A 25,947-nucleotide genomic window follows, 5' to 3' on the forward strand; every position below is an offset into this window, starting at 1 on the left:
TTGACAAAAGTATTAATTTTAAGTTTTGTGATTATCAAACTCTAATTTCTCAATATGGTTAATTTGTTATCGAAGATTTTGCTCATTGTTTCATCATTTTTCCTTTCATATACCATGAAATTTAAACTATCGGTTTTATATGATTTGGTGGTGATTTTTGGGACTAATTGATCTAAAAAAGTCTTAGTCACTTGCTTCGGTTCTCAGGGCGTTAAACATAATTTTAGTGAAATTGCGGTTTTAGCGGAATGTGACTCAATATTAATTATCTTGCATTGTCAAACTTATCAATCTAAGAGTAGTCAATTTCTTTTTATACCAGACTACTTAGTTGTCGTTTATACGCAAGGAGCTTGCTAGGACATCCCTACCCAAAATGCATAGGTGGTGATGAATTGAGCAATTCTCTTATTGAAGCATTTCCAACACTACAAGTCTACAACATGAGTAGAATATAGATAGTAAAGACCTCATGGGTTTAGGTGAGGGACAAGGCTCTCAATATAAGGTCGAAATGTATAGTGTGTACTCCAATCAACATCCAAATAACTCAGGTTTTGAAGCTAGATGACATCATATACCAAATACTAATTTTTGATTTAATTGTTTCACTTTTATATAATTATCAGGAAAAAAAAAGGTACATAAATACTATTCTCATTAGTTTGTAGAAATTTGTCTTTTATCATTCATACACTCATGACAGTGTTTGAGTCGTGATCTAATGGACTGTGTGCCCATTATATATGTTTGTTTTCAAAAGTTAAGATTTGGTTTTCAAGACAGAACCCATCTATGGTCTTATATTGTTTTAGTAAGCTCTTCTTTAAACTGGCTTGAGTTGTTGTTTTTTAGTAGGTTGTTTTGTTTTGCTCATGGTTTACTTCTCATTATAAAAGCATTGATGCTTCTAAAATTCTATTGGTGTCTGAAGCCTAAAGGTTACATTCACATGTTATATTCTTGGATACTCACTTTATCGATAATAATACCTCACTTTGTAAGTAAGTTTGTATCCATCGCTTTTAGGTGATTGTAGAACCCATATTTTGTTTCTCTCCTTACATGTGTGTTTGTTTGTCATACATTCATACTTGGTGTTTAACTTATAATAGTGATTGTTTGAGAAAAATGAGTACCTTATATTTTGGAAACTTTCTCTTTCAAAATCTTCTGTTATTATAATGTGTTTAATTAGGAGCATGAGTTGGGCTAAAACATGGGAACATGTATAGGAATTGGGATTACCTTACTAAAAGTCTAGGCACCTCAAGCCTATCCTCATAAAATGCAAGGTTTGTTTTAGCTAACAAGTTACTACACCATACACTTTTAACTTGATATCCCTGTAAGCTTTTCCATTGTTGTTTCCTATTTTTCTTGATCCATCGCACCATTGTACTTTCCTTTAAGTTATTCATAATGGTGCGTGTATCTTGAATTTTACAATCAAAATAAGACCAGCTGATCAATTGAAAATGGTAAGCCTTTGTCTTGAATTGACAAAATTGATTTCAAGCATGTTCACAAAAATTGATCGAACGTAGTGACAAGTGTGGTTGTAGATATTTGGAGTGTTTTTTGTGAGTCGTAGAAACCTATTTGGTAGAAAGGGCCAAAGGGGATGATAACATAAATATGTATATTTATATGCTAAGTTTTCTTCTCCTCTTAAGTTGCATGTCTTGCTAAAAATCAGTTTATGATTCTTGAATGAGTTCTTCTGTGTAGCAACAGTGTTGGCTTAAAGTTTGTCGTGTTATGAATATAACCGAAACATATGTACCATTAATTCTGAATCACAATTATCTTGAAACCAACTAAGGACTTATATGACCATAGATGATGTGCAATACATTCTATTACTTGCAAACTACACAACACACAGTTGGTGGATAAAGAAAAAAACAACATAAATTTGATATTGTGAAATTCATTACTAAACATGTTTGTTGCATGGTGGTGGTGCAAATTTGTAGCACTCCCTCGTCTCTTAAGAATCAATGGCAGAACCTGCCACCAAGCTGGGGAAATTCCACAGATCCTTGTGGGGCACATTGGGATGGAGTCAACTGTGAAATTAATTCTAGAGTGACACAACTGTGAGTTGCTTATGTAAAATGCTATAACAAAGAATGATCTTTAGGACTTTACATCAGCATAATGGGGTCATTACTAAATAACTTTTTCATCATACACCTTTTGATTTTTCCATCAACACCAGTGATTTTGCAAGGTATTATCCACCACGAACCTCAAAGGTACATTAGGTAGTGACATTGCAGAACTATCTGAGTTAAAATCCTTGTGAGTTCTTCCCTGGCACTCATATGTAGCTATAGTTGTTTCTCAGCATTTGGAATTAATACAAGATTACGAGAATAAAAGTAGTTCAAAAGTGTTGATCACTAGAGGGAAATTCAAGTAAATATATAATATGATTGTAGAATTCTTGATTGTTCTGGACATGTTTACATGCAGGGATCTATCATTCAATCGAGGCTTTATGGGACCTCTTCCTCTGCGAATAAGGGATCTGAAAAAGCTAGATAGTTTGTAAGATCAAAACAGTATAATAGTCTTAACTTAACGTATATACATTGATCAGGCTATCTGTTTTTGCAAAGAAATTTGAAGCAAGTGTTGCAATAATATTGTCTTTATATTTCTCAATGCCTTAGGTTGTTGTAGCTTCAGCGGTCGCATCCCAGGAGAGATTGGCAATCTTGCAAATCTATCCTTTCTGTAAGGATTTCTACTTTTATTTTCAAATTTTGTTTTATTTAAGTATGAAAACAATTCTTCCTTCATCGCAACGTTGTGCGCAGAAACAAGTTTATCAACTTGACAATTCTCTTCTTAGGGCTTTGAACTCTGACAACTTTAGTGGGAAAATACCAGCTAGCTTGGGTAACCTTTCTGATATCACTCATTTTGATATAGTCGACAATCACAATAATGGTGATCATTTTGTAGTACATTGTCGACACTAACTTTGATATATGTTTGATCAGCTAGGTGTTGCACCTTATCTTGGCTCCATTGTATTTACTTTGAATGGGGAGAGAAATAAAGATAAAAAATCTACTCTGAATGGGTGAGTATGTATCCACACTCGCAAATGGTAATTGCAGTGCAACTTTTGATCTACATAGTAAATTCTTCCAAGCAGATAATCATGTTTATCTAGATGTAGTACCAATTAACAAGGTAGATCACATTTTCAATCATCAATGTCACACTTATACCAGTCCACATTCGTTTAATATGATTGATTTTTAAATATCAATGCATTATTGTACTCATCATATTTCCAACAAGAAATACTTAACTTTTATCCCCTCTTCCACCATCTCCCTCCTTTCCCTATCTATTTTTACATCTTTTTTATTTATTGTAAAAAGTATTCTACATGCATTTAAATAATACATAGAAGTCATGGCACTGTCATGTGCCGATGGACCAAAAAAGGCTACGGACAAATGTTTCGCAACTATGCTTATTGGATGAACTTTTTCTTTTTCTCTTTACTTAGAATTGGTTTTTTCCAATATTTAAATCAATAACTTCATGCGGTATAGTAATATAAATGCTGATCCAAGTGGGTTGAGGGAGATGCAAAGTCCAAATACCTGGCTAGGGTTGGTATTGCTCGCCATGGAGAATATATGGCTATCGTGGACGGACTGTGGGATAGTGTGCTTGAGTTCTTTTTGAGTGTCCCAGGGACATCAACTTGGGTGTTCATACTTCATACTGCATGGCCTGGTACGGTTAAGGACATTGCCACACAAATTAGAAATGACATCCATCAGGTAAACACAACCAATAACCACTATGGTACGGTATAGATATTGTATGACTTTCAAATATATAGATTTTTCCTTTTTATGTTATTTTTGCTCACATCTTAATAGATTGCTCAGCAAAATGTTTGTTTAATGAAATGTCGTTGTGAAATATAGTGAAACCTCATGTATGTAGAATCGTAGGAACAGGTGCATTTACAACAAAATTAAAAGTGGATATAAGTGTAACTTGTAAGTGTATAATACTCAATTTTTAATTTTTTAATTTTTTTTTTTTTTAATTTTTTTTTTTTTTGTGGACAAGGCTGTTGCATGGTTTCAATTATATGAAGAATATGGTATTTTAAAAGTAGAGTTGGATGTGTAGTTGTGTATGCATTTTGTATGTTATACTAATTTGAGAAATATATGTAGTCATTCAAGGCTATTTAAGATTTTTAGTATAAAACTAGAATATGTGCTGAGTTTATGGGGGTTGAATCACGCCATGCACTGGACCAAATATATATTTCATTGGACCAAATAGATATTTCATTTGAAGTAGATGGTTTTGAATGTCTTTTTCTGACATTGTTTACATATTTTGTCATGTAAGGACACACGATGTGGTGGCTAATCTTAAACAACACTGTGATTTCTGATAAGAATTTTGGAAGGCCTTGCCTAAACTATGGTGCACTCCTCTTCACAGCGACTTTTGTATTTTCTCTGAGTTAAAGTTATTTGTTGCATACTTCAGTTCCGCAGAAGGAATCTTTAAGCCAAGAGTCAATGTATTCAGTCCAGCGGAGGAGGTTGGTCTGATAGGATGCCTTCCTATGGGAGCTCCCTCCTTGCACAGGCAAGGGTGACCAAGACAGATTCCACAACTTAATCTCTTTGATTTCTTCATCCTGTATATTACTAGCAAGAAAAACCAAACCTAGCCAATTCCCCCAATATTGAACCCACCACAATTGCTATAGGTTTTTTCTTTGACCCATGTTCTTGCAACGACCAATCATCGTTCATCATCTTCATGATCTCTAAATCGTTCAGTATGACAGTATAACATTAGTTGTTGTCGGACTTCTCATATTTTATGCATTCATCACAAAGTCAAAGTAGACAATGGAAGCTAGAGTATATATTTTATAGCTATTTCAAGTACGAGTCACCTCTCTTGAGCGCAATATATTTTATAGTGATTGCATTATTTTTTTACAGACTTATGAAACATGTGCTACTAAAAATTAGTTGAATTATAGTGCTCATCTGATTGAAAGTGAAATTGATGACAACCAAACTAACATGCACGTTTTTTTTATATTTGTACCAAAAGTTATTATCGTGTTTATCTCACTTCTCTAGCTAATTCATATTAATTGTGTTGCAGGCCATGGATTGTTACTAAGACATGAAGACATTATACCAAATTCTATCGCTTTTATATTGATGATTTTTTGTGGTGTTTCGTTGTAATCTGAATGTATTGCGCTCAACTTTTAAATTGTGTCTTACATAAAGTTTGTAAGTTTTATATGCTTTTATATTGATGATTTTTTGTGGTGTTTCGTTGTAATTTGAATGTATTGCGCTCAACTTTTAAATTGTGTCTTACATAAAGTTTGTAGGCTTTATATTTACTTTTTTGGAACAAGGAAGCTAAAACCTCTTTACAGGTTTACTAAGTTGTTTTGTCTACATTTCCTAATGTTTGTTAACTGATTTAAATGCAACATATATGCGTTTAAGATAGATTGTAGCAAATTAATTTTAGAAGGGTAGGGCCGCGGTATTGACACCCCCATAAATGGGGCTAGCACTCTTTGACTAATTCAAAGGTACTAGCACCCCTCCATTAAATACACAAAAAACACTAACGGCAAGCAGCTGCCGCATGATCGCATAATCCATGGCATCGGATTGCCGCGAGATCCCATATCCCACGGAAGGTGGTTGTCGTGGATCCTTTTTTTTTAATAGCCATCGTAAAAAAAAAATAGTTGCCACGAGATGATTTTGTTTACTAAAATGGAGTCTTTGCTTGTGTTAATTATCAAAACTCTTATTCATTAATCTGATCACAAAATTTTCTTATAGCATATGAAAATATTTGCCGCGAGATAGCAAAATTATGGCTCGATTGTACATTTTTTTTGTCATGGTTTTGGTGTTGTTTTTGGAGTGTATAAAGAAACTTTAAAGAAAAAAAAATGAGGTATCCATATATATGTCGTGTGTGTTCAATACGCAAAATTTGAAGTGCAAAAAAACAAAAAACACGAAAAAAAAAAATATGTCGCGGCAATTGCCTGCCGTAGGATATGAGATCTCGCGGCAACTGCCTGCCATAGAACTATGGGCATGTGGGGTGTAAAAAGACATAAAGAATAACCATTATTGTTTTATTTTTTGCCAAAGGGGTGCTAATTCTATTTATGGGGGTGCCAATACCGCGCCCCATTTTAGAATGCATGCTTTATGGGTGTATAGTGGCATAAATTTCTTTTGCCATCCACGTGCTCTGAGCACGTGCACTTATGCTAGTATTAACTAATGCATGGATGTGTACGTGCTTGATATATTACATGTAGGATAACGAATATGTGCAATGCTAACTAACAATTGTAGTACATGTGGTATTTATTCTATATATAACGCATTACGTATAGTATAATATACACATGTTCGATTTAAAATATACACATACGTATAATATATGAGAATGTATTTAAATTTTTTAGATAACTTTCAAATACTATTATTGAATTTAGGACCATTACTTCTTATGAGAGGACAAAAATATCGATGACAAGTGTTATAGTCATCGTAAACCAACTTTTATATCGGTTATATAATTAAAAATAATAATTTTAGCAATAAAAATATATAACCCGAGAAAGAACCAAAACCCGAATCGGAATCGACTTAATTAATGGGTATGGGTCCGGGTTTTCAAAATATAAGAAAAAACTGAAAGAACCGAACCCGATAGGAACTGCTAAAAATAGACCTAGAACCGAAACCGACCCAGAACCGACCCATAAACACCCCTACTTGTGAGTGATTAAAAAAAAATGTGTCCTTACGAGTTACTTTCTTCTCCAATTTGTCCTGGAGAGTTTCTTTCTGTTTGGTAAATTAGAAACCAAACCAATAAAATAATTGAGTACCCAAAACCGAACGGAACCGATAATATTATATTTTATTTGAAATTGAGCTAAACGGATAATATATATATATATAACAAATAAGGGTGGTGTGGGGCCCACAGGGCCTCACACCTAGGGTCCAAACACCTTCTCAATATTCATGTTGTTTGTGACATGGCTAATCTAAGTATTTTAAGGGTTTGTGCAATTTGTTAAACTAAATTAGTACCATGGGATCTATCTAAAAATCACCAAAAAGTCAACAATTGCGGCTGGGCTTCTAAACTGTTGGGCCTCCAAATTTGACATGATACTTGCACAATTGGCTGGATTTTTTGGGTGGGCAGTTGGGCTTTTTTTGTCGGGTTTCTGCTTGGATGCTTGTGTTGAAAGACGCCAAAGACAGCGTATCGTGCATTCGTGGACGGATGGGCGCGGATGTCGTCTGTAGTCTTTGAAAGCGCTATATCTGTAATGTCGTCTGAGGAGGCGGATCGCGCGTGGGAGAGCCGAAAGCGTGCGTATATGTGCCCTACGGCACGGGCAAATACTAGTATATTACAAATCGAAATTGAACCGAAAACTATAAAATCAATTAAATCCTAAATCAAATCAATTAATTTTAGAGCTTATAACTCAAGTGGTTGTGTACCCCTCTCTTCATAGGAGAGGCCTTTGGGCTAGATGAGTTTTTGGGCTAGTGTCCATCCGGGGGGATTGATAAGTTTACGGACAATGTAAGTCTTCAGGCTAAGGCTTTTCGATGTAACCTGTGTGGGTCTGTTTTAACTCTCTAAACATTTTAAAATAATAATAATAATAATAATTTTAGAAACAATTGATAAAACCTATACAAAATTAATCATAAATATTACTAAAATGTCATTTTATCAATTCAGGTTCATATCGGTTGGGTAGAGAGTAAACCCGAAACCTAACCAACTTTTTATCGGTTCAGTTTGATGGAGGGCAAACTAAATTTCCAAAACCCAAATTGTATTTTATCGATTTAATTTGGGTCAGTTATCCGGTTATCAAAACCCATTTACAACCCTAGCCCCAACTGCATAGATGAGCGCAGTTGGAATGAAACTTGAAATGCCCGGTGGGCAGGCAGGACGTTGTGGTGATAAGGAGTTAAGGACCACCCCAAGGGCGATGAACAGCATGTGGGGTCTAGGTTTGGTTGTATATGAAGCCTGACAAAAAGAATGCACAAGCATTGGGCCCATGACTCAATGACTCATGCGCTTAGTTGTTAATTTTACGCAATTATTTTAAATGTTAAATTGTTAATATATCCGGGTAATTTTTTGTTTTTTGTCCAACTAAATTGTTTAAGGGGCCAAGGGGGGAAGAGGTTGAATTAGAGTGGGTATAGCACTAGAAGTCTAGAACTGTAGAAGTCAAACAGTTCAACAGTTGACGGATACAAAATTAGATTAATTAGAAATACTAGTTTGCACTGGTCAAGTACTCAAGTTGGTTGTTAAGTAGAGAATAAGCAGTTCAATTGAAGGATAAAACGCGAGGTACAGACTTAAACCAGGCTTTCCAAATCTATGGGTTCTTTTCTTTCGAATATGTCAAACATTGAAATACATCTTAAGGGTAGTTTAACTTCAAATTAATCTTACCTAAATTTACTAGGTTGATAGGGGCAGGAATCCTACCTAAATATCCGTTCTCTCAAGAGGGCTCATATTGAGCTACATCAGCCCAAAAAAATTCAGAAAAACCCTCACTTAAAAAATAATTAGTTGGTTGATTACTAAGTTAATCTTAAATTTTGTTATGTATATTAATTTATAAAAAATCGGTTTGGTCTTTTCACATCTTCTAGAATTTTTAAAAAAAAAAATCCAAATACACGCCCATGCCAAGTTTGAATTATATGCCGGGTGTAAGTTAGTAATTAACCTTCCAAAAAAACACAACTAACAAAACCCAAACTTTCACGAAACAAATACCCAAACTCTCCCACCAAAAAATGATGGCGGCAACATCTCTCAAATCTCTCTGAAGAATAAAAAGGATCTGAAACAAGAAGCTTCATCGTCATTGTTATATCTTCTATCAACCAAGCAACCCTTGGCTTCATATTTGATTTATCTGCACAGTTCTAATCAATGATTTAAATCAACAAAGATGAAACATCAACATTCAGTGTCGGGTTTCTTTCGACTAATGAGAAAAGCAAACCACCCACTTCCTGTTCTTGCATGTTTCATATGGTGATGATTGGTAGATTAAGCAAGAAGAGATAAATTCTCTTGAAGTTATAGTTGTTCAAAGTTCCAAGTTTGATACTTTGCTACTGAACTACTGATAATAACAATTCACGATTGACACATGAGATTGATTTGTCAATTTTTGGAGATATGCATGTAACTCGATTCTTATTTTGCAATTTTTAAATACATCATTTTTGCACAAATGTACTCAATGCCTACCAAAATTTTATTTGTTGTTAGAAAAGTGAAATGTGACCCAGTAATATAAAGATTTAGTTTGAAATCCAGGACATGAGCAAACAATGCAATTTACTGATTTCAATGACCCACTGAAATGAAGGAATATTGAAACAAAGTGGTGGTGCATGCGCTTTATTTGTTTCAAATTGTTTTTCCCTCACCATTTAATTGTAGCCTTACTATCTGCTTATTTTTTAAGCTTTTGGCCAGTATAAGCCTTTTTCTGTGTTACTGCTTCACATTCCACAAATCTAAATTATTTGTTGATCAAACGCAGGTATAGTAGAATATATAATTCTCCAAATAGTTAAAATTTGTTGTTTAACACAGTCTTTTCGAATATTCGTGACACTATAAATCACTAAGTGAAAGGATATAGTCACTATCTAAGAAGCCAGAAAGAATTCTCATTAAACATCTTCTCAACAACAAATATACAAATATTTGGCTAATTCCTCAAATCATCGAGTCTTTAGCATTATTGCAATGATATATATAGGAAACCCAAATTATACAAACACCAACTATATGAGATAAATAAATGAAGAGATAAAGAGAGGTTGAGAGCTAACATCGTTGGGACCAAGAGCACCATTGATAAGAATCCAAAATTGTAATATTAAACCCCATAGAGACATAACATTTTGGATAATTATGTGTTTAATAATCATGAAATAATTATATTTTTGTACTTTTGCAAGTTTTTGCAGTTAACGTGAATATGATGATAAAACCTACATTAAAGCACGAGAATACTGTGCATACTTGAAGTCTTCCCACTCAGCCCCAGTATATCCCAACAAAGCCTGACTAGAGTCGAAGATTCCAACAAGACAAAACTAGTGCAGAACGGAACCACGTGCAAAGAAGTAACAAACTTCCGAAGCTCACATTTTTCAAACCTAGACTTCGATTTCGGCAAGTGAACTGCCAGAACGACCAGGGCGATGAGCTCGATGCAAAGACAAAAAGTTGTAAAAACGCCAACATCCCGGACCGCCACTGGACACAGCACATGAACCCACTCTGCAGGCCCACAAGAAGTGATGAGTCATCATGCATGGACAAGTGGCAAGTTATGGACACTCTTGGACACCTTGCAAAACAAGATAAGACAAGAAATTTAATGCATGACTAGACTTTTGATTAGAAAAGGTGTGACAAAATTTGGATGATTTGTAAAGAAAAAGACAAACTTGTAATAAAGGTGGGAATGCTTCACGTGAGAGAGGGGAATATATCTTTTGGGATGTTGGAGAAAGGAGGATTCTATTCATTCTTGCATTCCATTTTTGTTGTTTACATTTCATGCATGGTATTTCTTCTATTTAAAGCTTTTGTATTAGGTTGATACAGGAGGTCTTGAACTTCTAATAAAATATGTTTTCTTCAAGTTAAATTTCCAGTTCTTACTTTGCTTCTTCTTACTTTTTCATTTCATACATGAAAGACATCAAATCCATCCAAAGATCATGAGCTAAAACCCTCCCAAAGGGGATAGTTAATGATGCTCATGTGAGGATCAAGTTGCATTTTAGTAGTCCAGAATCACTACTTAGGAAAATAGATTTTGATTATACATCTGGTCCCAAAATGACCGAGTATGATCAAGATTGGAGTGTTGATACCCCAGATCAATCTAGAATCACTAGGTCAAGTCTCGCGCGAGATCCTGTGGTAGCCGTTAGCCCTCTAGTTTGCCCAGCTGCCACATAAGATTTTTAACATTTTTTGGCTACACAAACCCTAAAGAATGGACGGTTGCTATAGTACTGCCACATAGGATTTTTAACATTTTTTGGCTGCCCAAAAAATAAAAAACCATTCCATTGAGCTTGTTAAACTTTGAAGTACTAAATAGATACGGACGACACAATTTATGTCGTCCGTCCATTAGTTGCACACATAAGTCGAAATTTATAAGACAGACGACACAATTTCTACAGTCTGTCGAAATTTAATACATGGACGGCATAAATTGTGTAGTCTGTCTCTCGAAACTTAATTATGGCAGCTGCTAGACAAACCTACAATTTGACTGTGTTTATCACACCAGCCAAATTTAAGACCTTTCTAGCAGCCCTATTGAAATGGTCATTTGGTGTTTGGGGTGCTATTTGGTTGCTCTATAGCACCACATTGGATGTGCTCTAAGGGCAAAAGGAGCTATGCCAGTACCAATTGGCACTACACCAGAAAATGCCATAAACGACGGAAATTGCCGTCCTAAATCGAGATTTACGACGGAAAATGGTGTCCCAGAGTTCGTCGCGAATAGCCCTGTCGTTAATATTAACGACGGTAAAATGCATGGTAAAGCGAATTAGAAATGCGACGGTATTGCGATACTTAAAGCCGTCGTTAATTATAGGACATTCAAAACCGTCGCAAATTTCCTTTTTTTTGGAACTCCATATTTTCAAATCTAGAACGTCTTTAACCGTAAGTAAATTTTTAGCCTTAAATTTAGGACACGAAAATTTCGTGGTGTATTGTCTTAGGGAAGTCAAATAACGACGATTATTAAGCGTCGTATTTGTTTAAAAGTATTTTTTTTTTTTTTTTAAATAATCAATTTTTTTGGTAGAACCTATTTTTTCTCCAACACCGCTACTAATACTACATGATTCTCATATCATAAAATCAATTACACAAACATACTAAAACAACACATTTGAAAATTTGATATATTATACATTGGTTTTCCAAAATTTACAATGTTTTCAAACTGTTGATTGCCAATAAATAACTAGGCTTTTAAAGTACACAAAGCATAATAAAAACATAATGGGAAAAAAAAAAATACAATTTGTGCTATGAAATTCCTATCTTCATCACCTTTTATACAATTTGGTTTTCATTGAGTCGCACAACCTTTCATGAGGGTAAAAAGCCTCGAGAATTTATTTTCTAGAGATGGAACAAACAGCTAGCCAAAGCATGGGAAAACGTACAACACGGTAGGAGCATTATCAGTGCAGCTCCACTCCAGCAAGTGTAGACTTCAGTTTATCCGAATGAACCTGGAAATTATTGTACAAGACTACTTATGGCCAGATACCTAATAATAGCATTCATATATTAAACACTAAAATCAAATAATTAACACAAATAGCACTACTGAAAACATCAAGGTTTAAGTATCTAGTAGGCTATTTATCATTGAAACTATTATGTAAGAATTTCCGTGAAAGCGAGTTTAACACTATCATATGAAGGACTCGAGAAAAAAAAATGTACAGATTCAAGATGATATAATTCTCATGTTCGTAGAAACTTACCCGTTCAAACGAGTAGTGATAACAACGATAAAGTTTCAATTTTGTGAACCTTGCAATCATCAAACAAATATTCAAGAAACAAAACAATCAAGGAATTGATCAGCTCATTTAGACAAACATAACAAATGTAGGAGAATACCGAAACTTCTATCACTACAAATTAGAGTTACACTGATAGCATAATAACGAGTAGTGACAGCAATACCATCTCAGTTCCTGCTCTAACCTTCGGCAAAGAAAGAATATGCAATCAACCTAACAAGTTCAAAGAGATAAAATTATAAAGTGAATATTTTCAATATACATTCAGTTTCCTCGATTACTGAAAAGTATATAAAACTACAAATGTGTAATGAATCTATATATTTTCCGAGGAGAATTTCCCTAATAAGGATACATATCATTTCCCAAGAGGAATAGACAAAACCTAGGAATTAATCAACACAGGCACACAAAATGGTGACTCATGAAGACAGGGTATTTCATGCAAGGAAAACAAACAAATCAACATGACAAAAAGGGATCCGAAGTCAAAAAAAAAAAATAGATCACATTTTTTTCGGAATTCATGCTAACATACCTCTACATACAAATTTAGTATCATATTTTTATGGCCATGCCATTTGTGTGTAACCATCCATGCCATGTCAAACATCTCAAAGATCGCAAGATGCCTTTCCAATTTGTCCCTGCTGCATTTTCAGAGACAAAGAAAGCCACTTAGCCAGAAGGACAATGGGAAAGCTAATATAGAAAGCTCAAGTCTTCATCCAATCTAACAATTTTAAATGGTGCAGAAGTTAAACATCAACGTCGAGATGGCACAATTCAAAATTATAAGCAGGTAAAACACAATAAGCATCGACAAGCTTCTTTCTGGCTCAATTATAAGTAGCACACCAGGGAAGAACATATACTGAGAGATACTATACACTTCCACTAAGTTACAAATTACAACAACACGAAGTAAATCAAATAACTCAACCATACCGGTCTTGATGAAATATGTGGGTTGGAGCATATGGCCACCATTCCAAATTACAATCCTTGACTGTCAAGCATCTTCATTCGATTAATACGCTATGAAGTTGGGTTGCTTGCCTTGGCAAAGGTACTCATCACAAATTGAACCTCATGCGCCAATTTTTTGGTCGAGTATGTCCTCTCGTGAATGTCGAGCCCGATACTCCAATGAACACAGTTGACATAACACCGATGGTTTTATCTAGCATAGCTTCAACCTACATGGGATAAAAACAATTCATGATTGGAGTCCGAAAATAATACCATAATCCGGAAAGAGTTAGGAAGGTTCAATTCATGACCGAAAATTTATTTTCTTGTTCTCGCTTTTGCAAGAAGTACCGGTTTCTTACTCTACCTGGAATCTCCCTCAAGACCATGTCTGTATAGCAAAGCATCCCATTTTTCAGCCGAATTTCGGCTGGCCGTTTAACCAGTGGAATGGTTCTTCCATTCAAAGATAGTTAGAGAATGGAGGAGATCGGTTTCACTTTCTCACAGATCTGTTGACGATAGATTACGGGTGTATTGGCCCTTTCGCCACCCGACCGATACAATTTGTCGCTGAGGAATGTTGCACTGAACCACATGCTTAAGCATTAAGGAAGCCATGACATTACTTAACATTTAAAAACAGCTAATCAAACTGGACCCGAAAAAAGTGACTTAAATACCTTGTTATTGGACATCGGGCAAACACTATCTCAATGAAATTTTATCTTCAAGCTGACGGAAACATATAGAATGAACTTCTTCATTCATTGGTCGCCTTACAACTCATAGCATAATATAGAGATACATGCACCTATACCCTAGTCCCTTTCAACCCAAACAATAGAAGCTCGAGTTCAAGAAACGAAATGATTCAAAACCTCTTCTAATAAACCTTTTTAAGCTTAAATTGGTGTGGCTCTTATATGATTAAAAGTTTTCAAGAATGGAGCGGATCACGCACTGGACAAAGTGAACTTACTGGTACTCATGTTTCCATAGTTAAAATGTACCACTAAAGAAATATAAATAAATAAATATGCCATGTGGAGAATTTATTTTGTTTTTTAGTTGTGGGAAAGATGTGAAACTGGGATTCAAATTCTATGTGGATGGTGTGGGTGGGGGGCTAAAAGTCGTGATTTATATATAAACTGTTTTTTTCTCTCCCTTTTTGCATTTGTCCAAATTTTAGGAGATCCAAAACCTTGCTTTGTATCAGGTGTACTTGTGGACTAGAGAAGAGGCTGAGCTGTATGTATGGTCATAATCCATGATCAAACTAATTAGTTGTTGAACGAACCTAATAATACTACATGAACCATGTGCCATTGAAGACAAATACCTAATTAATGCAACTGCTAGACCATGGTACTCATATAAAAAAACGGAAAGATCATGTTTGTCGCCTCATATTAGTCTCACTAATCTTTTCATTGTTTCTTGATTAATCCAAAGTTCTTATTAATAGCAAAAGTACGTAAGACAAAATCTAACAAGACTTCAGGGAGGACTCTGCTCCAAACTAGAGGCTAAAGCAGTGGATGACTCGCTTGGCACAATGGAACCCCCTAGACCCTAGTATAGGATATCTCTGCGCTATCTTGTTTGACATATCTGCAGTAAAAGGAGTCAGGTTTTTCAAAGATACATCGCCCGCTATGGTCATGCATGGTGTTGGTGGTGTATTGGTGTTACTAGTTAGTGACAGAGTCATAAGATTGATACTTGTGTTAGAATAATACAGAATTTATTTCGCAGCTATATCCATTGCAAAAAAAAAGAAATAAAACTTAGGAATGAAAATCGCCGCTATGCCTCGGCCGCGGCGGTAATGAAACTATATCATTTTTTTTTCAACTATATCATTCTACTATGCATAAAATAAGTTTGTCTAACTGACATCCATGGCCCAAGTATGCAATGATTATGAGAAGAAATAAAATGAAGCAAGAGAATTTCATTCAATGCCTTTTAAGAAATCAACAAAAAACTGATGCAAAAGGACTGCATGACTAGTAATGAGGCATTGTATCTAGTGTAAAGCGTAATATCTACTGGTATGATAAGGTTTGTCATTACCTCTCAAATAGTCCAAGCTTCAAAATCACATCCGCTAAATTAGAGTTTGCCTTTCCCACAAGTTGAAAAAGTTTTTTCCTTTTCATTGTAAATGTCTTGGTTTTCTCCATTCCATCGATCTAAGCGAGAAATCAATTTGTGAGTGTTGATAAAGTTCAAGTTAGTCCGCCTTCACAATTAAATATGATTAAATAGGTACCGCGAACATAGTAATCAAGAGCAATACTTTGACCAAGAACGCCAATGATAATGAATTCCGTCGATATCTAGATGCAAATTTCCCACCTTATGGTGTAGACTTCAAGCGGTGCCTCCGGTAGATTCACTAACGGCAAAACGATTGCAGATATCAATCGGTAAATATTCATTACTCAGAAAACGTAATCAGTTTATTGGTTACTTTCAATTGTAAACATAAACACTTGTAATAAAACAAATATTTCCCTTATTGAAGTTTCATGCGAGAATAAGTTAATCCTTGTCTACATTCTGAACCAACTAGGGACTACTATACCCTTTCCTCCCTCATATATGGATCATCGAACTTCAAAACCTCACCGGTGTCAATTATGCATCCGAGCAAAGCGGCATTCTCGCCGAGACAGAACCATTTTAGTAGCGATCTTACATTTTGATCCAAGTTATAAATAGTCCACCTTGAAAGAAAACTTTCTCATTGATATGTTACATGTAGGGTGAGCGATATCCTTGGATCGCCAGATAAGTTTGTTCCCTGGAAAACCGTCGAAGAAGTTTTGCAACCTAAGCTTGGAAGCAAAAAGACCTTAACAGTTACTTGTCCAAGTCCATATTCATGGTTTCTCTTTGGAACTAATGACTAGAACAAGAACAATCAGCTATAAATAATGATGAATAAGATCATGTTTGCAGTTACTCACATTTGCACTTATTCTAGAAACGGAAAGCTTCGACTCTTTCTTGAACTGTGAAAGGTTGTTGTTGAGATGGCTTCTTTCCCTCTCTATGGTGGCAGAAAGATGGTTAAGTTTCTCCTCGATACTCTACATTCTTGCAAAGGTGAACTTCTTTTTGGAACTTCACCTGTACGTCAAGTTATAAAATCACCATGCCATGTGCATGATATGCACAAACTAGTGGATTAGTGTAAATTTAAACCAAAACTATACTTAAACAATCAAATAAGAGAAAAAGGAAATTGTAATTGTAATCAAGTAATTAAGTACCTCAAATGAAGCTTAGGCATGCATTCAGTTGCCTCACCCTGAAATTGAATTCTCAAATTAAGAATTTATTCAAACAATTGATATCCAGGGAACTAGTTATGACAACTTGAAATGATAACTCACCTGAATGATCATAATCATTCAATGCAATCTGAAAATAAACATAATGAATCCCATAAGTCAACAGCCAAAACCCAATAAACAAAAATCTATAAAACATAAAGAAAATACAATACATGTTTGAGAGCCTCAAGATCATTAGTTCCATTCCCTCCATTGATGGTAGACAGGGCGAGATGTCAAAGCTTGTTCATCGCAATCCATAAACGAAAGTAACTCAAGAAAAAAAAATAAACATAGAAAATGGTACAAAGGAACATACAAACACACACGCCGTTAAACATACACGAGATCTAGATTCAAACTTTCAACTAGTAGGCTAGTAACTTCAAATTCGAAGTTCTATGAACCAATATACAAAACAAGGGGGATACGATCAACTTAATACAAAAAAATCATCGGTATACACAAAATACTAGAGGTTCATCTAAGCATTCACATCCTGCCTAAGCACTGATATACAAAAAACATGAGACTTCTACGAGCATCTTCCATGACCTTCAGTAACACCGATGTACAAAAAGAGAAGCAACACGCAAAAAGTCCACATCCTGCAAAATAAGAGCATTTTCTATTAGCTAAATATTTTTAGTAGTAGATGCTGATGTAGTCAGATATTACACATTCAGATATTCATACCCCTAATGGCTAATGATCAAAGACAGTTAGAGCTTTGGGCCAATCGACAATTGATCCTATCTCCTCCTCTCCAAGAGTTGCGCGGTTTGTACTTTGAGCATGAGGTACAAGCACACTATCCAAGATAACATCATAAGTCTCGATAACTTCTCCACCAACTTCTTCTCCTATAATTGCCCTTCCATTAGCCACATGCTCACGCTACAAGATTGAGTATAACTTACAACTCACCGAAAGTAAAACCGTGGAAATCCTTGGGGTGCTGGTCCCATCCGATTCAACTACAAATAGTAGATATAAATTTCATCAATGAAGTCAGATGTTTTGGAGTAAAATCTGCACTAAAAAATTTATATGGAAGGTGCATTCGACCTTACCTGAGAAGAACCGGAGCAAGGGGAGAACGGTACATTCGACCCTTGACCAGATTTCATCATTGCTACGTCCTTTTGCAATTCTCCACACAGCAACTTCAAATCCTGGACCTCCCCAATAAGAGTTGAAGTCATCTCCTTTTGCATTTTAAGCTGATTTTTTGCTGGAGCTGAAGCGTCAAGTCCTCTTCTACTAACTCCAGCGCCCAAGCCACGAAAGCGACCTTTGGTATCACGCCCCAATACTTGTGCAACAGGATCATGATCCAAATCCAACATAGTGCTTGCAGGGTTACTAGCAACAATTTCCTTTATACTTTCCTATATAACAAATAAGAATTTGTTCATAACCTAAAACATCAAAATGATTGACAAATAAGTTATCTATTATAAAATGTCTTACCACTTGGTCACTGTGTTCTTGTGTGGGGCAAGTGCCGTCGCTATTGGTATGTAAAACTACATACACATCCGTTCTCGTGACAGGGACATTAGGGTTCTTTAGTTTCTGGAAAAAAAAATGTATACATATACATATAAAGATATTCGAACACATAAAGACTTACTTACATGTACAAAAATGCTAGACCATGCTAAAATTAGGTCGATCTTTATGCAAGGCCTTCTATTACTTCGAACCTCCTTTTGACAAAAGTTGTATTTAGATTTTAGATGCATTCATAAAGAATTAAAGATTACGTCTCCTTTTGACAAAAGTTGTATTTAAATTTTAGATGCATTCATAAAGAATTAAAGATTACGTCTCCTTTTGACAAAAGTTATATTTACCCTCAAGGAACACTCAGAGTAGCATCTGGTAGATCAATTTTTTCAGAAATACAAATGACTAAAACAAAAATAACACCAAGAACACAAACAACCACGCTAAAGTCGCGAACGAGCAATTTAAGGCATGCTTTGGAAGCATTATACAAATTGCACATTGGCCGGACAACCGCCTAGCCCTATTCCATATTCTTCACCAAACCCTCACCAAGCTCCTCGATCAATGCTTTGAATGCGGTGGCTATTTCGGGTGGAGATGATTAAGGAACTCACGACAGAAAACAAAGTCCAAAGTCAAATCCTCACCAACCGGTCACGCTTTCTCAAGGAAAAAAATCAGCTTTGTCAAACACAGTTGAGCCTTTGTATGCCACTAGATAACTTTCTATAATCCGAGAGAATGTTCCAATTCTTCGCTTTCAAATCTTTCTTCATTGTCTTAGACTAACAACTAGGTGAAGAAGCAAAGCATCATAGTTCAATGCAGCCATTGTATTAGTCTCTCCAAATTTTGGAAAGGATGATACATAAGCTCCACGACGAGGATCATTCACGACTTCTGCCGACATATAGTTCAAGATGAGCAACATCCACTTGAACTTCTTGGTTGGAAAGTCGCCTAAAATAGTCCTCCCAGTATCTCTCCGAGTGGAGAAGGTGCTTAAAATCATCAACCACTACAGTTGAATTCGCAGAACATCATCTTGGGAAAGACTTGGATCCACGTGTTGTTTTTATCTTGCACAACCCCGGCTGAGATTTGAGACCGAAAGCAGGAACAAGCCTCAAAATCTCGAGAGACAACTTCAACAACTTGTCCAGAACATCACTACCGGCATACCATCTTAATGGCTCTAGAAGTTTTTCAACTTGAGGAATCAACGAAAGAGGGTCTTCACTTAAAGAAGCTGCATTGTTAATCATGGACAAGATAAAGACTTGCTCATAAATATCAATCGGGACAAGAGCATCTCCCTGACTATAAAAGCATAATTAACCGAAAGAGTGCACGTAAACAAACATCGTCTTCCACAACCTCCTCCTCACCAATACCCACCAGCCCATCTTTTTCCATTTTCAGATAATGTACCATAATGTGTGAAATTGTGGGATTAAAGCGATACGTACCTAAGCCATCAAAGAAACCGCGGTCTCAGACTGTGAATGTGGAAGTCTGTATAAACTTTGTCTTTCGTCGAGTTCATACCAATACTCTTCTCTCAATTTATCCGGAATACGGAGCCTCAAATAGTATGGAGTGGGTCTTCAATATTTCTTTTTAACTATAGTAATGGGTGTGTGAACAGTAAGTAACTAACTTACAGCCATCGAGATAACTATATTACATGCATGTGCACGCATAGAAGATATGAAATTGAGGCTTGCACCAAAGAGTAAAAGTGTACGTACAACAAGTACCTCGAGAAACATAACTACCCTAAATGCACCAAAAAGTAAAAATTAAATATGATAATGATTACCAATTCGTGAGCAATTCTAGCTGAACCTTTTCTTCCGGATCTCTGTCGTTGCTATCGCACTGCCTAGAAAGTTTTCCATTAACTCGGCGAGATTTTGTTGCTTCAGTGGACTCATTGTCAACAAATTTTTCCCAATCTTCTTTTCTAACAAAGACTGGCAATGCCTTTTCCTTTCTTCATCTGTTCTATACTTATCATAAACCTTCCTAAGGGAGCTGCTCTTGTACTTCCTCCAATATTCATTTGCCTTGGCCATAACTTTTTCTTTCGTTGTTCCAGACAAATCATATTCTTCCTATATTTACATTAAATTATTAGTTAGCGTAGTTAAACAATAATATTGAACTATAATATAGTTGTAATCAAATTTACCGAGATTCGCTTCCATATGAGTGTCTTATCATCATCTGACACATTCTTCCATCTGTGATGGGCTATTGAAGCATGCGCCCGACTATATTCTCCAAGATGACTACTATATTCAGCAGCTTTGTCTCCAACTAGTCTTCCATCTTCATCAAATAGTACAAAAATCTTCTGTCTAGGTTCTAAAATAACACAAGTATAAGTTAGGAATACTTAAATGCATCTCTTATATATATATATATATACTTAAAATAACCCAAGTAACAATATACCAGCATTTGCAGTTCCAGATTGTCCAGATACATTACCACCCGCAGACTGCCCGGATCCATTCTCTCCATTAGTTTGTCGAGATCCACTCCCACTCTCAACTTGTCGAGATCCACTCCCACCCTCAGCTTGTCGAGATCCACTCCCACCCTCAGCTTGTCCAGATGCCATTGTGCTGAAAACTATATTGCACAAAACAACATTTTCATAACAAAAAAACTCATTTAATTCATAACTCACTTTTCAAATATTCCATCATCAATTACATTTCAGTAGCTAACAATTACAAACTGCACACAACAAAAGAAAGTACGCCAAATGCAAGACACATTCTATGCATACACATTAGTAGTTACAAAAAACTGTTTCACTAAATTAAAACATGAAGATGTGATTGCCCAATCAATCAAACGTTCCATCCCTTCAAGTTGTGAATCTAGATTCATTCCAAAAGCACTGTTCAAATTAAGAAAAAAAAAAATATTTGTAAGACATTCAGGGATACTAAAATAAGGTTTAGAAAATGAAAATTGAATATGAAAAACAACAAGGCGTATAACATTTAACTATGTCCGTGCACCTTTAAAACTCAGCTAACTTTCAACCCATGATCCTTCACAAATATCTTCTTCTACAACCTCATCTACTAATGTCGATCTAAAAGCATTTGCTTTTAGCCTTGCCTCGAAGACCAAAGGATCTTCATATGCGTCCACATCTCGGGTCAACTTCTTAGGAGCATCTAAAACAACACGCCAATCGTCTCTTTTGGGATCTTTGCAATAAAAGACTTGGCGTGCTTGAGAAGCAAGAATAAAAGGCTCATCACCTTCCTTTGAACTGCTCATGAACCTTCTAAAATTCACAAATGTTAACCTGGTTTCTGGATCAACTGAACACCCATTTACTTTATCTCCTATTCGAACCCAATCACATAAAAAAACAACTTGTTTGAACTCAGTATAGTCTAGCTCAAGAATCTGTTGGACGACGCCATAATAAGTCGCATCTCCATCAATCAAGTTCTTATCTCTTGCACTGGCTCGAAAACTCGTCGTGGCATTCATGGCAACCCCACTGTTTTGTGTTGTCTTGGTACTATCACATTTGGCTGTGCAAAATTGATACCCATTTATCAGATATCGGTTATACGACATAGCTTTAAATAACGGACCTTCAGCAAGCCTTTTCAAAGGGGACATCTCTTCATTTTCCAACTAGCTCGGTCAAAATGCATATGTTAATATTTTTGTACAAATAAAAAGACACCAACCAATATAAAACTAAATAATTACTAATTTGAACCTGTTCTCGAAGCCAAGGAATAAAATCCATCACTTTCCCAACTGATTTCCCCTTTCGTCCTCTTTTCTTACTTGGGTGGTTTTGTTCATAGGAATGGTACTTCTTGGTAAAAGCATTAAATGCTACTTTATTATTGAGTATAAGAGTCTAAAATCATGAACTGGATGTTGTACTTACTCTCTCCAACTAACAACATCTTTAGAGCACTCCAATACCCATCTTCTCACTTGTTCAGACTTGGATATTTGAAAGTTTGTACACCTTGCCCTTTTACCACTAAGTTGTTCACTAGAACAACCATTATCATCATCCAAGAAATTTTTCCTTGCTCGTTTGTGGCTTCCACTCCCACCTTCTGGCATGTATTCATTGCAATACAAAATTGATTCTTCAATAAGGTATCGCTCGGCGATACACCCTTCCGGAAACCTTTTATTCCTAACATAGGTTTTGAATGTTCTCATCATCCTAAAACAAGATATTAAGTTAAGGTTTTAAATGACAATTATCACTTGAAAAATTAACACTTGAATTGAATAATTATATATCATTTCGCTTACCTTTCAAAAGGATACATCCAACGGAATCTAACAGGACCACAAATACGTGCTTCCTCCGCCAAATGCACTACGAGGTGTGTCATTGAAACAAAAAATGAAGGAGGAAAGTACTTCTCAAATACACATAATACTTCCACAATCTGTTGGCTAGCAATTTCAAGCTCTTTGCAACAAATAACCTTAGAACAAAGCACATTAAAAAATATTGACAATTGTCTAATCGCAGCACCCAATGGCTTTTGCTCTTTGTAGGCATACATCAATAGTACCGGCAGTAATTGTTGAATAACAATATGATAATCATGTGATTTGGGACACCTAATCTGAAGTTCCTCCATGCTTACATTATACACCCAATTAGAACTGTATCCTATAGGAACCTTCAATGTTTTCAAAGTCTGACAAAATAACATTTTCTCTTCTCTTGAAAGAAAGAAAAAGGAGCATGTGGTAAAAAGTTCTAGTCCCATTTTGTACAGGCCACAACTTTTTCCTAATATTCATCTCCTTTAAGTCTAAACAAGCTGCAAGACCGGCCCTTATTAGTCTTATTTTTTGCACCCATTATTGTACCTATGAGATTTTCAAAGAACATTTTTCTCCACATGCATCACATCTAAATTGTTACGAACGACCAACAACTGTAAAAACACAAAGGTTATAGTTTATTATAGTTTAAACGATAGACATTAAACTACAATTGACAATAACGTATTTTAAAATTGTACCTCCCAATAAGGCAACTCAAATAGGATCGATCTCTTTGACCATGCAGTCTCATCATCGTCCTCTCGCTTCTTTCTTTTCCTAGACGCTACTTTTCCAAACACATTTTGAAGGTTCTTAACTTTTTCAAGTACTTTGTCTCCTGTTAATCGTTTAGGAGTCTTCCCATGTTCTTCTTTCCCATTAAACTGAGATTTTTGAGATCTAAAGGGATGGTTATCCGTAGAAAGCACCTGACCCATGTAAGCTTGTTTACTCCCCGTTTAAGCCTAATTGAGGATATATCTTCACCGCAGACCGGACAAGCATACTTTCCAGAAGTTCTACAACCCGATAAATACCCATATGCCGGGAAATCTTGTATAGTCCACAAAAGAACAACTTTCATTGTGAAAGAAGTCTTGCTTTGTGAGAGTCGAAAAAAAGTTGATCCATTGTTCCATAAATCTTTCAACTCATCCACCAATGGTTCCAAATACACATCAATGTTTTTCCTCGGCTCAGTGCTTCCCGTGAATTAACAATGATAACATAGTAAACTCTTTTTAGCATGCAAAATGAAGGTGGAAGATTGTAAGGAACAATCATTACAAACCAACAACCGTGAGAAAGACTCTTGTTACCAAATGGATTAAATCCATCCGTTGAAAGGCCTAAGCGAACATTACGCTGCCCAAGCAGAAAATTCTGGTGACGCTGTATCAATTCCCCCAACAAGAAGAATCGATGGATGGCGATATATCCCAAAGGGGAAGCTGATTTGGAATGCCATGTCATCATCTCAAATTATCCACGGAATGCTACAAGAGTATATGCAAGAAAAAATATATTTCAACTTATTTTACATGGAAACCTGATAAATGAATATTACCCACAAACAAGATGGCTAACCTGTAAAGCCTATGCAACCTTGGGGTTAAAGGAAAGTATCTCAATACTTTCTTTGGTACAAGCGAGGACTTATTATTAAACTCAGCCTTGTACCTTCCTTCTCCACATGTAGTACATCGTTTAAGAGCTTTATTATCTTTCCAATATAACATACAATCGTTGGGGCATGCATGGATAGATATGTAATTCATACCCAGAGACTTGATCATTTCCAAACAATCAGTTGTGCTCTCTGCCAAGGTGTTACCACTGGGGAGAACTCTTTTGAGTGTCTTAAGCAACTCATCAAAACTGTTATTGGACCAATTATGCGTAGACTTCAAGCCTACCAGTTCAACTATAACAGACAATTTTGTTTCCTCAACTCCACATGAGGGATACAAAGGTTGAGTTGCATCATCCCGTAACTTTTTAGCTTTTGTGTCCTCACGTGAATTGTTTTCAGAATTATTATCTTCTCCATGTTCAGCATGAGTATCCCCATGTGAACCCAATTCATTCATGCACGCATCGAGGCTCTCGGGCAAAACACGCCTAAAAGCATCATTCACCAAATCCAACATCCGAGGCTGCTCTTCATGAGTCTTGCCACTAGAAGATGCACTACAACGCTCCTGGTTTGGCTCAACATCAATAATGGGTTCGCCATGACAATACCATGTGGTGTAGGATGTCATTATACCATCACAAATTAAATGTTCCTTGACCACCTTATAAGTTTTTCCACCACCAACATTACGACATTTTATACATGGACAAAGATACCAATCTACATTCCCTGAATGGTCTTTGGCAAATTTCATAAATGATTCGACACCTTCCAGATACTTAGGACAGGGACTTCTTTCTTTCATCCATGCCTTGCTTGGAGGAATAGAAGTCATTTAACTCACAAGTATTTGAATACCACCTACTACTTCTATTACAAAAAAAGTGAAAACTAATAAATAACAAATAAGATGAAATAAGAACTCTAAAGAAAAAATCTGCCTTATTGATAAAAGAAAGTATATGTATAAGCTAGAAAATAAACATGCTCAAATTAAGAGGCATGCATCACACTAGCAAAAAACAGATAATAACCACCTTTAACATTTCAAGAGCTAACTCCCGAAAAAAAAATAAATAAAAAAGAAATGGAATGCAAGCAATGAAATATAAGTAGCATCTCATAAATAAGAATAACAAACAAGTAACATTCGTACATCTTTTTCATATGTAGCAAGTATTCATTTTCGCAAGCATTAAGAAACATAACAAAATTGTTATATGATATCGACTTACACTTTAAAATGCAAGAAGTATGCATTTTTCATAATATCGCAATAGCATGCAGTAATAATATATAATATAGTTCAACATATATATATATATATATATATATATATATATATATATATATATATATATATATATATATATATATATAT

At 35.6% G+C, this 25,947-nt stretch overlaps 3 protein-coding genes and 1 long non-coding RNA gene across 4 annotated transcripts; 1 reads left to right on the top strand and 3 right to left on the bottom strand.

Moving 5' to 3' along the window:
- The first annotated feature begins 2,662 nt into the window (after nt 1-2,662).
- LOC147488114 (uncharacterized) lies at nt 2,663-5,302 on the top strand. Its single transcript, XR_015203283.1, has 4 exons — nt 2,663-2,745; nt 2,864-2,910; nt 3,015-3,097; nt 5,185-5,302. It is a non-coding gene; the product is annotated as an uncharacterized LOC147488114 (long non-coding RNA).
- A 12,683-nt stretch (nt 5,303-17,985) lies between these two features.
- LOC147488115 (uncharacterized) lies at nt 17,986-21,206 on the bottom strand. The gene is made up of 7 exons (XM_086574268.1): nt 21,038-21,206; nt 20,772-20,947; nt 20,602-20,694; nt 20,400-20,450; nt 18,536-18,640; nt 18,136-18,453; nt 17,986-18,039 (listed from the first exon to the last, which is right to left on the bottom strand). The coding sequence occupies exons 1-7, from the start codon at nt 21,204-21,206 to the stop codon at nt 17,986-17,988; spliced, it is 966 nt and encodes a 321-aa protein (XP_086430394.1).
- Nucleotides 20,537-23,309, bottom strand: LOC147488116 (uncharacterized). The gene is made up of 6 exons (XM_086572423.1): nt 22,901-23,309; nt 22,341-22,808; nt 21,616-22,252; nt 21,038-21,491; nt 20,772-20,947; nt 20,537-20,694 (listed from the first exon to the last, which is right to left on the bottom strand). Exons 2-3 carry the CDS (start codon nt 22,368-22,370, stop codon nt 21,629-21,631), a joined length of 654 nt encoding a protein of 217 aa, XP_086428549.1. The 5' UTR covers nt 22,371-22,808; nt 22,901-23,309; the 3' UTR covers nt 20,537-20,694; nt 20,772-20,947; nt 21,038-21,491; nt 21,616-21,628.
- Nucleotides 23,310-23,484: 175 nt separating this feature from the next.
- LOC147488117 (uncharacterized) lies at nt 23,485-25,401 on the bottom strand. The gene is made up of 3 exons (XM_086574269.1): nt 24,518-25,401; nt 23,629-23,830; nt 23,485-23,541 (listed from the first exon to the last, which is right to left on the bottom strand). The coding sequence occupies exons 1-3, from the start codon at nt 25,399-25,401 to the stop codon at nt 23,485-23,487; spliced, it is 1,143 nt and encodes a 380-aa protein (XP_086430395.1).
- Nucleotides 25,402-25,947: the final 546 nt, after the last annotated feature.

Source organism: Coptis chinensis, chromosome 7, assembly GCF_015680905.1.
Source record: "Coptis chinensis isolate HL-2020 chromosome 7, ASM1568090v1, whole genome shotgun sequence".
NCBI classification, from domain to species: domain Eukaryota; kingdom Viridiplantae; phylum Streptophyta; class Magnoliopsida; order Ranunculales; family Ranunculaceae; genus Coptis; species Coptis chinensis.